This window comes from Anolis carolinensis, chromosome 4 (genome assembly GCF_035594765.1).
Source record: "Anolis carolinensis isolate JA03-04 chromosome 4, rAnoCar3.1.pri, whole genome shotgun sequence".
In the NCBI taxonomy this organism is placed as follows: domain Eukaryota; kingdom Metazoa; phylum Chordata; class Lepidosauria; order Squamata; family Dactyloidae; genus Anolis; species Anolis carolinensis.
In genome coordinates, this window is record NC_085844.1 from 26,272,924 (window position 1) to 26,285,783 (window position 12,860).

General features: G+C 42.3%; 1 protein-coding gene across 21 annotated transcripts in view; it reads right to left on the bottom strand.

The window, feature by feature from the left end:
• The window catches only part of rims2 (regulating synaptic membrane exocytosis 2), a 434,045-nt gene that overhangs the window by 12,449 nt on the left and 408,736 nt on the right, over nt 1-12,860 (bottom strand). Inside the window, exon 1 of one of the 21 annotated variants that reach the window (XM_008108282.3) lies at nt 8,881-9,502. The exons of the other annotated variants lie outside the window; for them this stretch is intronic. Coding sequence (XP_008106489.2) covers nt 8,881-9,487 — 607 coding nt within the window. The 5' untranslated portion in view covers nt 9,488-9,502. Of the gene's footprint in view, nt 1-8,880; nt 9,503-12,860 lie in introns of those variants that run through there. 21 annotated transcript variants of the gene reach the window in all.

Below are 12,860 nucleotides of genomic sequence, written 5' to 3' on the forward strand. Positions count from 1 at the left end.
AACCACATTAAAGCAAAATTATAATAGTGATTAAAGCCTTAACTGTATTTGAAATAATGGGGAAATTCATGTTCCCTTCAAGTTTGTAGTCCTTTCAGGTAACTGCATAGAACTTATCATGAACACCATATTTTGTTGTTTATTCGTTCAGTCGCTTCCAACTCCTCGTGACCTCATGGACCAGCCCACACCAGAGCTCCCTGTCGGCTGTTGCCACCCCCAGCTCCTTTAAGGACAAGCCAGTCACTCCAAGGACCATCCATCCATCTCGCCCTTGGTCGGCCTCTCTTCCTTTTTCCTTCAATTTTCCCCAGCATCAGTATCTTCTCCAAGCTTTTCTGCCTTCTCATTATGTGGCTAAAGTACTTCATCTTTGTCTCTAATATCATTCCCTCCAGTGAGCAATTGGGCATTATTTCCTGGAGTATGGGCTGGTTTGATCTTCTTGCGGTCCAAGGCACTCTCAGAATTTTTCTCAAATCCCAGTTCTAAAGCGTCTATCTTCTTTCGCTCAGCCTTCCTTATGGCCCAGCTCCCGGATCCATTGGTTACTACGGGGAATACAATCACTTTAACTATGCTGACCTTTGTTGCCAGTGAGATGTCGCTACTCTTCACTATTTTATTGCAATTGGTCATGGCTCTTCTCCCAAGAAGTAAACATCTTCTGATTTCTTGGCTGCAGTCTGCGTCTGCCGTAATCTTAGCGTAATCTTTCACTTTGGTTATAAGGCTCCTCAGCTCCTCCTCATGTTCAGCCACCAAAATGATATCATCTGCATATCTAAGGTTGTTAATGTTTCTTCCACCAATTTTAACTCCAGCCTTGGGTTTTCTGGCATGCGTAGAACATGGTGGTTCTGTGGTCCAGTGTACTATATACTAAGTACTGTATTGACTATCTTGAAATCTTGATTCTAAGACTGATTTCTTCTGAAATAAACATAATGGACCACTGCCAGGCTGCTAGAAACTACAACAATAAGGCTCTGGGCATCTGCAGGCCCTCAGGTGCCAAAATATGTATCTGCTTCCTCCACTGATTTAAGAAAGAATTTGCTTATTATGAAGGGACATGCAGATGCTTCCTAATTGACAAGCTAATGTCCAAATGAATCCAGAGATATACCTTTAAATGAGTCAATCCAGTGCCAAATCTGACCTAATCTGGATGTGTGGATTTGAGTCACATATACAGTGGCTGGAATATTAGTGATTTATAGCAACATAAACTGGATTTTACATGATAAAAAGGTAAAGGTAAAGGTTTCCCCTGACATTAAGTACAGTCGTGACCGACACTGGGGGTTGGTGCTCATCTCCATTACTAAGCCGAAGAGCCAGCATTGTCCGTAGACTGCATGGAGTGCCGTTACCTTCCCGCTGGAGCGGTACCTATTGATCTGCTCACATTTGCATGTTTTCGAACTGCTAGGTTGGCCGGAGCTGGGGCTAACAGCGGGCGCTCATTCTGCTCCTGGGATTTGAACCTGGGACCTTTTGGTCCGCAAGTTCAGCAGCTCAGCGCTTTAACACACTGTGCCACCAGGGGCACATGCTAGATAAGTCTATTTTCCTGTTATTGCAGAGGTCTGAATTCTCTACCAATCTTGCACAATGACAAAAATAATCAGAGGTCTCAAATTTTAGCTACCACTGTCACATCATTTAGTCTATCTATACTGCATCAGCCCCCAAGTAGCTATGGGAGAGCCACACTTTATTCTACAGTCGCACCAAAAAATCAAATAATGTTTTCCCCCAAATGCCGACAAACACTGTAGGAAACATGGGGACATGTTCTCCATATTCACCCCAGGGCCATTTCAGTCCCAGGAGAACCTTTTTAGAGGTACATGGGAAACCAGTTCACTTCCTGATTTTTTTTTTGTTTTTGTTTTTTTAAGGCCTTTTTTTGGCCAAACATGAAAATTCCCCCATATCCCCTAGGTGGCATTGAGAGGCACTGAAAACAAATGACCTTGAGGGGTACTGGGGAGGGGGGGGGAGCTTGCTGTAGCCGAACATAGAGGGTCCTGACATCAGCTGCCAAACCTTCTGATGAGCCCCACCTGTGTTGCCCCTCTCTATGCAATGCTAAGCGGCTGTGGATTGGGGTCTTTGGCAGCAAGTAAGTCCTGGAGGAGGGGTGAGGGGAATTATATCATAGTGCTGCCTTTGCAGTACTTAGTGATTGTCACCTGATGCAGAATCACACCCTGTAGTTTTTGTTTTGAAAAGACACAGACTGTTATGTAGTGAACTACCATGTGTTGTAAGTTTGAATGATACCAACAGCAAATGCTTCCAGTTTTTTTTGTCAGTAAAGAGCTTTGTTTGTTTGTTGTGATGCCTTGAGGATCAGCCTTACACCTTTTGTTCCTTTTGTTTTAAAGCCTATAGCTACCCTGAAGTTAAGCACTTATTTGTTTAAGGGCAATTGAAGAAGATCCTCAGATGGGTTTTAATATTGCTCCTCATGTTTCTTTCCCAACACAATTCTCAACTTTATTTTGATGTCTGTTAATAATTCAATGGCTCTTCCATTTGCTTCAGTGTTTTTCAGCCTTGGTTCCATGTTTGCTCAGATATGATCTGTTTGACCAAAATATGCATATGTTACTGTATATCTCTGTGAATAAATGCAGTTTTCAAAGGTCAAGAGTCTTATGCCTTTTTGGATGGCCTAATAAATACTAGATATTGTAGGCTATATTTCAGAGGAAGGAACTTGCAGATCAATCTCTGAATATGCGACTTGAAGGCACATACACGCATCACAGAATGAGCACAGACAGCAATCTGATGTACCATCTCTAACCTTTTCATAAACAAAAGTAGAGGGATTTAAGAACAAGATAATAAACAAGACTGCTGGCCTGCAACAAGCTTCCAGGAAACTTTACATATATGGTATTGGTCTTCAGCATATTGAGAAAAATAATGTAACTTGAAGGGATATATGCATACATATATCTCTATTAACCATTTACTATCCATTTATAGTTTACCATAATATTTGATATTCTCCAAAGGAATAATTATATATATTTTAATTCTTCTGTGTCCAGTAGAATTCCCCTTTGGATAGCTCCGTTTCAATATGAGTCATTGGGTATGTATCCTTAGAATACGTATAAGTTCATGCATGTGTTCTTGCAACATGCCTGATTTCAGTCTGCACCAATACTTCCCAATTACTTGGTTGCTGTTCAGCTTCAAATTCTTTCCAACTAATGATGACCCTATCACAAACCTATCATCCATTGAGTTTCCATGGCTGAGCAGGGATTTAAACCCAAGTCTCTAGAATTGTAGTCCAACACTCAGAACACTGCATCATGCTGGCTCGGTTAACAGCCAACACCAATGCATGTAATTTCAAATAGCATTGCAGATTTTATGTTACTGAGTCTAAGAACTCATAACTGAAAGCACCACTTTCCTCCCCTTTGGGGGAAGTTCCTTGGGTCTCTAAATGCCACGTGCCATGAGTGTTCTGGAAATAAATCAGAACAATCATGCATAATCTCTTCTAAGAGATTATGATCTCTTAGAGATTATGATCTCTTAGAGAGGGAAATCTTAGACTTACTTTGTCTAAGTATGAAGAAACTGAGCACTGCTCAAAAACAAACAGGAAACAGAAGTGAGTGCAACCTCCTCCCCCCCTGCCCCCCGCCAAGGTACACATGAATGCCAATATGTCCTAAAATGCTATGGCGAGGCGGGAGGTCCCTAGAACAGATTCTTGGTGTCACAGATGTGTAGGAGAGGAAAAAACGGTTGATGCTGTAGTGAGCACTGACTGTACCTCATTGCCATAAGAATTCTTTCACATTTTAACATTTAATTCAGGACTTCACAGTTTATCATGTCAGCATTAAGAAACCAAATTTGCAATCCTCCTCACCCAGTATTGCTTAGTTTGTTTTTCATACTTTTTCAATCACTATCATCTCACTGACAGGAGAATGGAGTCCTCATTCTTTATCATTGTTTCTGACAAATAGATTAGTACAAAACACAAAAAATGCAGAAGCCACAATTGTTCAAAGAACTATTGTACATTGAACTAAGCACTCTGAACACTCTACAATACTTTTAAAATGCAATTATTTTGAATACTAAACAAAGTCCATGGTTTTAAACATTGCATTGCAAATAAATTGGGGATATTAGTTGGACTGGCTGGCCCTTGTGGTTTCTTCCAACTCTACGATTCGATTAATTTTAAAAATAAAATTTAAATAACAGACCAAGTTCTTATTCTAAAGTGATATATATGCTTGAGAGGAAATAAAGCATGGCCAAAATGTCTATGATGCAAATATTGATAATGTTTGATATATATCCAGCAGAGCCAGCCCTAGGTATTTTTCAAGTGTAGGCGAACAGAATTCCCCCCCCCCCAACCAATCACTGAAAAATAAAAGTGTTGGATAAGCGAAAATGTTGGATAATAAGGAGGGATTAAGGAAAAGCCTATTAAACCTCAAATTACATTAAGATTTTACAAATTAAGCACCAAAACATCATGTTTTACAAGAAATCAACAGAAAAAACATCCTTGACTGCGCCCCCGTATGTTTAGTGCCCCAAGCGACTGCTTAATTCGCCTCATTGTTGGACCGGCTCTGATATCCAGATTGGTACATCTAGAATATTTCTGATCTTCTAGCATAAAGCATAACACAGTGGGACACTATTTAGTTAGAAGATGTTTTGTTACAGAAAGTTGCTAAACTCAGTAAGGAGCAAATTTAGCTTATTGTATATAATCAGAGTGTGACTTTTAATATTTTGCATTAACAAATGCTTTGGATAGCATAGGGAAGGGTTAATACCCCCTGTGGTGTTTGTTTTGCTGTCCGTGCCCTTGTTCAGAAGTTTTCACCTCACTTTCTGTCCCTCTGAGGACTGGATTTTGAAAAATCTGGCTTGTTGTGGAAACAAGGATTGGTGATAAAGCTTCAGTGGAGACACATTTCCCCATTATAACTCTTTCAGGAGGAAATTTCCCAAGGAGTAGATTTCTTTCACTTCCTGTTGTCTCAGCCCCGTTCTCAACTACGTGTCATTTGTAAGTCAGATGTTTGTAACACGGGGACTGCCTGTACTCTATAAAGATCTCTTTCATTATGGACAGAAACCCCTTTCATTCAGTGGATGGACTCAATAAGGGGAATATGTCCCTCTTGGTTTTTGCCAGACCTCTCCACAATATGCTTCACATAGAACAAACATTATTTCCATAGTATGCTTCACACTTAAAACTGTTTAGTACTTGCTATGCTTGACAATTTTCAGGGACCTAAAAATAAGAATGGCACGAGTTTGATCACTGCCTAAGGCCAGTAGGCTGGCAAATAGTGCCTTGCCTGGGGCATCCATCTCGAGCAGGAAGGGAACATTTCCCAAAGCCGCGCCTTGTTTTTTTCCACAGGCTGCAGTCTAAATATTGCAGGGTGAGTTGGGTGATAAAACATACCTGTGAAGTAGGAAAAAGTGAAAACCTATTTGCAAATGTCTGTTTGCACAAAACAGAAAGAATTAATGGCTCTTTGGAATAGAGCTACGGTATTTATAAAATACAAAAGCAGGAGAAAGTCTCTGCACCAAAGACAAAAGCAATATTGAAGGAAGAGGTAAAAGTTTTCCTCTAACATTAAGTCTAGTCATGTCTGACTCTGGGGGTTGGTGCTCATCTCCATTTCTAAGCTGAAGAGCCAGCATTGTCCCTAGACACCTCCAAGGTCATGTGGCCAGTATGACTGCATGGAGCGCCGTTAAAGCAATTTGACTTTTTTATAATCCACATAATCAATTCAGATGATTATCCTATCATCAATGTTGTTTTTCTCCACTTACAGTGGTTCCTTCTGCTGATTATTTCATAAATACTTTAAAGACATCAGATCCCATATGACATTGGAAGCTAAGCAGGGTCAGCCCTGGTTTGTACTTGGATGGGAGACTGCCATTGAATACCAGGCACTTTAGGCTGTATGTCAGAGGAAGGAACTGGCAAAATCACCTGGAGTATTCCTTGCCTAAGAAACCCCCATCGACGTCATGAGGTTGCCAAGTATAATCAAAATATAGGGTTCGTTAATTTCCTCAATTTCAGATATCCACTGAAAGTCTTGGAACATATTTTTAGGATATGAGGTGATACAGCATACATGTCTCATATCAATATGTATCTTCATGCTTTGGCTTGTGTGATTAGACATGAAGCATCCAATGTCAACTTTGAACCAATGGGTAACGAAACTTTAGATACCCTTTTTTGTGGGTATGCATATTAGCACCCTGCAAGTTTACAATAGGAAATATGTGTAAAGCTCCAGCTGAGTGGACAAACTTTTATAAATAGGTGTAAAGTTTTAAAAAGTGATATATCAAACATACTGAAAAAATTGCCCAACCTTTGTTAGGATTTAATGGTGGAAATGTTTGACCTGGAAGGAGATGTCTATTCAGTAGTGAATATTATGTCCACCTCTGGCCCAGTTTATGGTCTAAAAAAGTGGTGTCAATGTTCTCTCACTTGTATCAAAGTCAGCTTCTGTTTTCCAGTGAAAAGTGTGTTAAGGATATCTCCACAACTGTATTATTTTGGCTAAAGAGAAATAACTAAAACAACATGTGTGTTCTTAGTAAAGTCCCTTCTGGTCCTTCTGTCCATCCACTTCTGAGCATGAGAGAAGTGGGTTGCTGTGAGTTTTCTAGAAGCATTATCTCCTGACATTTTGCCCACATCTATAACAGGCATTGTGAGAGGCTGTGAGGTCTATTTGAAACTAGTTAATTGGGTTTTATGTATCTGTGGAAGGTCCAGGGTGGGAGAAAGGACTCTTGTCTGGGTGAGGCAGGTGTGAATGTTGCAACTGGCGATCTTGGTTAGCATCGAATAGCCCTGCATCTTCAAGGTCTGGCTGCTTCGTGCCTGGGGGAATCCTTTATTGAGAGGTGTTAGTTAGCTCTAATTGTGTAGTGTATGGAATTCTCCTGTTTTCAGAGTGTTGTTCATTATTTACTGTCCTGACTTTAGAGTTTTTTAAAAACTGGTAGCCAGATTTTGTTTCCTACTTTCTGTTGAAATTGTCCACATGCTTATAGATTTCAATGGCTTCTCTGTGTAATCTAACATGGTGATGGTTAAGAGTGGTCTAGCAGTTCTATGTTCTCAATTAACATGCTGTGTCCAGGATGGTTCATCAAATGCAAAGGACAAGAGGGATCCTCTCACCTCTGCAGGAGTCTACTGTATACCATGCATAGGGACCACCAAATGCAGCAATGACCAAACACGAATCAAGGAACATGAAGGGCACTGCAGACTAATCCAACCAGAGCAGTCAGTTGTAGCAGGGCACTTAATGAACCAGCCTGGACACAGCACATTATTTGAGAACACAGCAATGCTGGACCACTCTAACAACCACCACGTCAGACTACACTGAGAAACCACTGACATCCACAAGCAAGTGGACAATTTCAACAGGAAGGAAGAAACCATGAAAATGAACAAAATTTGGCTAACAGTATTAAAAAAAAACTCTAAAATCAGGACAGTAAATAAAGAACAACACTCTGAAAACAGGGGAATTCCAGACATAAAACAATCAGGGCCAGATAACACCTCCGAACAAAAGATCCCACAGGCAGGAATCAGCCAGGCCTTGAAGCTGCAAGGTTATTCAATGCTAATCAAGGTGGTCAGTTGCAACATTCACACCTGCTTCAAACAGACAAGAGTTCCTTCTCTCACCCTAGACATTCTACAGAGATATAAACCCCACTTGCCTAATTTCCAAGAGACCTCACAACCTCTGAGGATGCCTGCCATAAATTAGCACTAATTATTATTATGTATGCTGGAATTCAATTGACAGTCTTTTAGACTTAGAACATGCCCATCTGTATTTTAAAAGTGTTTTTATGAATGTCTGGTGTAATTTAATAACTTTTTAATTGATTCACAATGTATTGTACAATTTTATATATGTGTTTTATTGAGTCCCCTATTGGGTGAGAAGGGCGGGATATAAATATTGTAATAAATAAATAAATAAATAAATAAATATAGGCGAAATGTCGGGAGAGAATGCTTCTGGAACACACAACCTGGAAAACCCACAGCAACCCAATGAGCGTGTTCTTAGTAAAGTCTTTTCTGGTCAATGTGTTGTCGAAGGCTTTCATGGGTTGTTGTATGTCTTTCGGGCTGTGTGGCCATGTTCCAAAAGTATTCTCTCCTGACGTTTCGCCCACATCTATGGCAGGCATCCTCAGAGGTACCTCCCAACCTCTGAGGATGCCTGCCATAGATGTGGGCGAAACGTCAGGAGAGAATACTTCTGGAACATGGCCTCACAGCCCGAAAGACATACAACAACCCTCTTTTCTGGTCCTTCTTTCCGTCCACTTCTGCGCATGAGAGAAGTCATGCTGGCCTCTGAGCAATGTGCTTGACTGCAGTGCATAGAAATCTTCAGACATATCCTGGAGCACAAAAGCACCAGATCTCTAATTTACTATCTGGACCAGAAATGTGTAGCAGTGGTTCCTAAACTTTGGTCCTCTTTCGGACTTCAACTCCCAGAAGCCTCCGGCAGCTTGGCCAATCGTCAGGAATTCTGGGAACTGAAGTCCAAAACATCTGGAAGACCAAAGTTTGGGAAACACTGGTGAAGAGAAAGCAAAGTTAACCTGTATCCTGCAGATGAGACCGTTTTAAACAATTCCAAAAGGGAATAAGTATTGGAGGGGAGAGGACAAAGATAATCAATACACCTTGGGAAGGAGCGGCATTGTCTCCAAGGAGGAACTGCAGGGTGAGCCCCTTCCCATGCCAAGGCGCCCCTTCCTCACCTCTCCTGGCGGCGTCACCCTCGCCCTCCTCGCCCTCCTCCTGTTCCTCTTCCAGGGCGTTCATGCAGGGGAAATACACGGCCAGCGCCTCGAAGGAAGCCGAGAGGCTGCTCCAGCTCTGCGAGCGCTGCATGCTCCGGACCCCCGACCCGCTCTGCCGCCCCATCGCTGCCGAGGACGGGCTCTGGCTCCGGCTCCTGCCGCCTCCGCTGCTCCTCCGGGTGCGATACACGCAGCGCGGCGTCTTGGCGGCGGACGGGCGGAGGAGCAAAGCAAAGCAGCCGCCGACTCCCTCGTGGGCTTCTCTCTCTCTGGGCTGGACGCGTCCCAAAGGAAAGCGCCTGCGGACAGCGACAGCAGCAGCGCCGCGCTCATGTGCTGCGTCCCCAGATGGCCCTGCCAATATCGACCTTTCTTTTCCGAGCCAGAGCAGGAGGCTTCTCCAGCCATGGGCCAAGGGTTTTGGACTCTGACTCCCACCATTCCTCACAGCCTCAGGCCCCTTCCTTTTCCCCCTCAGCCGCTTAAGCGGCTGAGGGGGAAAAGGAAGGGGCCTGAGGCTGTTAGGAATGGTGGGAGTCAGAGTCCAAAACCGAAGTGTACCCATGCCTGTCTACAGTGTATTTGCATCCTTTGCCTTAGTGAAAACCCAAGATCGCTCTATCATTATCTATGTATTTTGTTACTTATTATGATATTACAGTACACTCTGGAACTCAAGTAGCCAGAACTCTTAGGCAGCCAGCAATTTTTTTAAGAACTAAAATTGCATACTGCATCCACCAAGCTGTTTTTATACTACTGTAGGTTGCTGTGAGTTTTCCGGGCTGTATGGTTATGTTCCAAAAGCATTCTCTTCTGACGTTTTGCCCACATCTATGGCAGGCATTTATTTATTTCTGGTATTTCTACCCCACCCATCTCTCCTGGGGGACTCAGGGCGGCTTACAAATTGGCAACACAATGCCATCACATCAACAATACAATACAAAAGGCATTAAAAACTAAAAACATTTAAAACCTCATAAAAACCAATATACAATAATAAAACATTACCATGCACCGAGGCATCCTCAGAGGTTGTGAGATCTGTTGGAAAATTAGGCAAGCGAGGTTTATATCTGTGGAAAGTCCAGGTTGGGAGGAAGAACTCTTGTCTGTTTGAGGCAAGTGTTGGGAGGTGTTAACTGGCCCTGATTGTTTCCTGTCTGGCATTCTCCTGTTTTCAGGGTGTTGTTCTTTCTTTACTGTCCTGATTTTAGAGTTTTTAAATACCGGTAGCCAGATTTTGTTCATTTTCATGGTTTCCTCCTTTCTGTTGAAATTGTCTACAATGGCTACACACAGATAGATACCTACATAAAAACTCCAACCATCACCCAAGTTAAAAAAAAAAAAAAAGCACAATCAAAGCCCTGGCAGACCGTTCAAAAAGTATCTGTGAACCCCACCTCCTCCAAGATGAACTGAATCACCTAAACTGGGCTTTACAGGCCAATGGATACTCCACCACAGACATCAGGAGAGCTGCAAGACCAAGAACAAGCCATGAGAGTAAAGACAAAGATCCACCCAAAGGAAAAGTATTCTTACTATCCATCAAGGGAACCACAGACTACATAGGGATGCTGAATAAGAAACACAGCCTACAAATTATCTACAGACTCACTAAAAATCCAAAAACTACTAAGTTCAGCAAAGGACAAGAGAGATCCTCTCACCTCTGCAGGAGTCTACCTTTTATCATGCAGTTGTGGACAAGTCTACATAGGGACCACCAAATGCAGCATTGCCCAAACACGAATCAAGGAACATGAAAGGAACTGCAGACTAACTCAACCAGAGGAGTCAGCCATAGCAGAGCACTTGATGAACCAACTTGGATACAGCATATTATCTGAGAACACAGAAATGCTGGACCACGCTAACAACCACCATGTCAGTCTACACGGCGATGCCATTGAAGCTGATGAATTGTTCTAGGAGTTGAGTGTGACGTCTGTAGACGATCCATGTTTCACTGACCTATAACAGGGTTGGGAGAACAATAGCTTTATAAACAAGCATCTTGGTATCCCTACGAATGTCCCAATCCTTGACGCAAATGTAGTGTGCCATCAACTGTAATGCACACCTTGTCTATCCATTTTGTGCATATTCCCACCAGCGTGCAAGCAGAAGCAATTCCACTTGAAGTCTTGGATTGGGGGGGGGGGGGGGGTGGCGGCGCTGCTTCTCCTTTACCTCTCAGCTGATGAGAGCCAAGAGAGAAGCCAGCTGGGAAGGGAGGAAGGCTTTCTGGCATTTCCCTGGTTGGGAGACGCATCAAAACACGGGGGGGGGGGGGGGGGGAGAGGGGGCTTTCTGCTGTTTCTCCCAGCTGGGAAAAGAAGGAGAAGACACCTGGGAGGGAAGTAGTGACCCCTACATGCCAAGACTGGAGAACTCACCAGCCTTGGCAGAGGGGGGTGTGTGGCTTCCCAGCTGGCCTCATTCAGATCCTTAATGGGGCCAGTTGGGAATCCCCCCCCCTTGGTGCGCAATTGTAATGCACACCCCAATTTTGGCAAAGTCCTTTAGCTAAAAAGGATGTGTATTACATTCTAGCAAATACAGCAAATACGTAAGTCAAGGTATCACTGTATTTAAAAAAATATAAACGAAAGGTTTTCATGAGATATATTGTATCCCCATACATTTCACAATTACAATTTATGTATGTGTCTGTATCTCTTATATGGGGTTGGTTTAGCTTCCAGTTTGCTAGTAAAAATAAATTACTGTGTTGCGAAATGATGCATGTCTAAAAATGGTGCGTGATGAAATGTTTGGAAAACTCTGCGGTAGGCTCCGTCACCCTGTGTCTTTCCCAATGGAAAAAGCCAGTGGAATTAGAGTGCTACGAGTGATCCAGCTCAATACTTTGACAGCAGTCTTTGTTCAGGTAAAAGCTGGTGCAGAGAGACTATTATAATGTTTATTTATACCTCGCTTTTTTGTTGCACAAGGAGACTCAAAGTGGCTAGGGTTTGATATATTACAAGAGCCTCAGTGGATGCCTAAAAACTATGGACATTAACAAAGCCGATCTTTTGACTATACTTGGGCCGAAAACATACCACAGAATTGCATTCGAGAACTGAGAGAGGCCCACAAACATAGGAGGGATTTTTTTTTTAAAAAAAAAGTTGGTAAGTAAAACATGGATGATCACTGTACCAAATGACATCCTCAAGAAGAAAGACTCAGCTCTTCCACTTGCCATTTTCAGACATTATTTAAAATTCTGGTGGAAACATTTGGTCAGGTAAGAACTGTATTAGCAGACAATAGACAGGCATGAAAATAAGGAAGAATTGTGACTATAAAAAAGATATCCCGAACCTATTAAAAGAGCAAGTCGTGCCAACTAAACATTACATTTTCCTTTCAGCTAGCTTTCAAGTACAGTACATTGGTTTTGAGAACAGGAGCTCTCAACCATTTTGTAAATGAACACATTGTTTTTAGAAAATGAATTTGCTTCTCTTTGTGGAGCTAAATGGAAAATATGTGCTCACTGTCACTCTCATTGAGATCTTAATATAATTTTTCTTTTTTCTTGGCCCAAAAGACCCTGCAAAATGTAGCCATGTAGTCAGTCAGTGATAATGGAAGGTTATGTGAATAAACCATCTGCATTTCACTATGAAATGCATCAAAATGCTTTTTAAAAACATAGTAATTTGTTTTTTAAAGTGTTGAATTATATCAATTCTCCAGGTGCCCCAAGTATGGATGAACTAGCCCTGCACAGACAACAGTAAGGGATGATGGGAATCCAACAATAGGGTTGTTGTGTGTTTTCCGGGCTGTATGGCCATGTTCCAGAAGTATTCTCTCCTGATGTTTCGCCCACATCTATGGCAGGCATCCTCACAACCTCTGAGGATGCCTGCCACAGATGTGGGTGAAACGTCAGGAGAGAATACTTCTGGAAC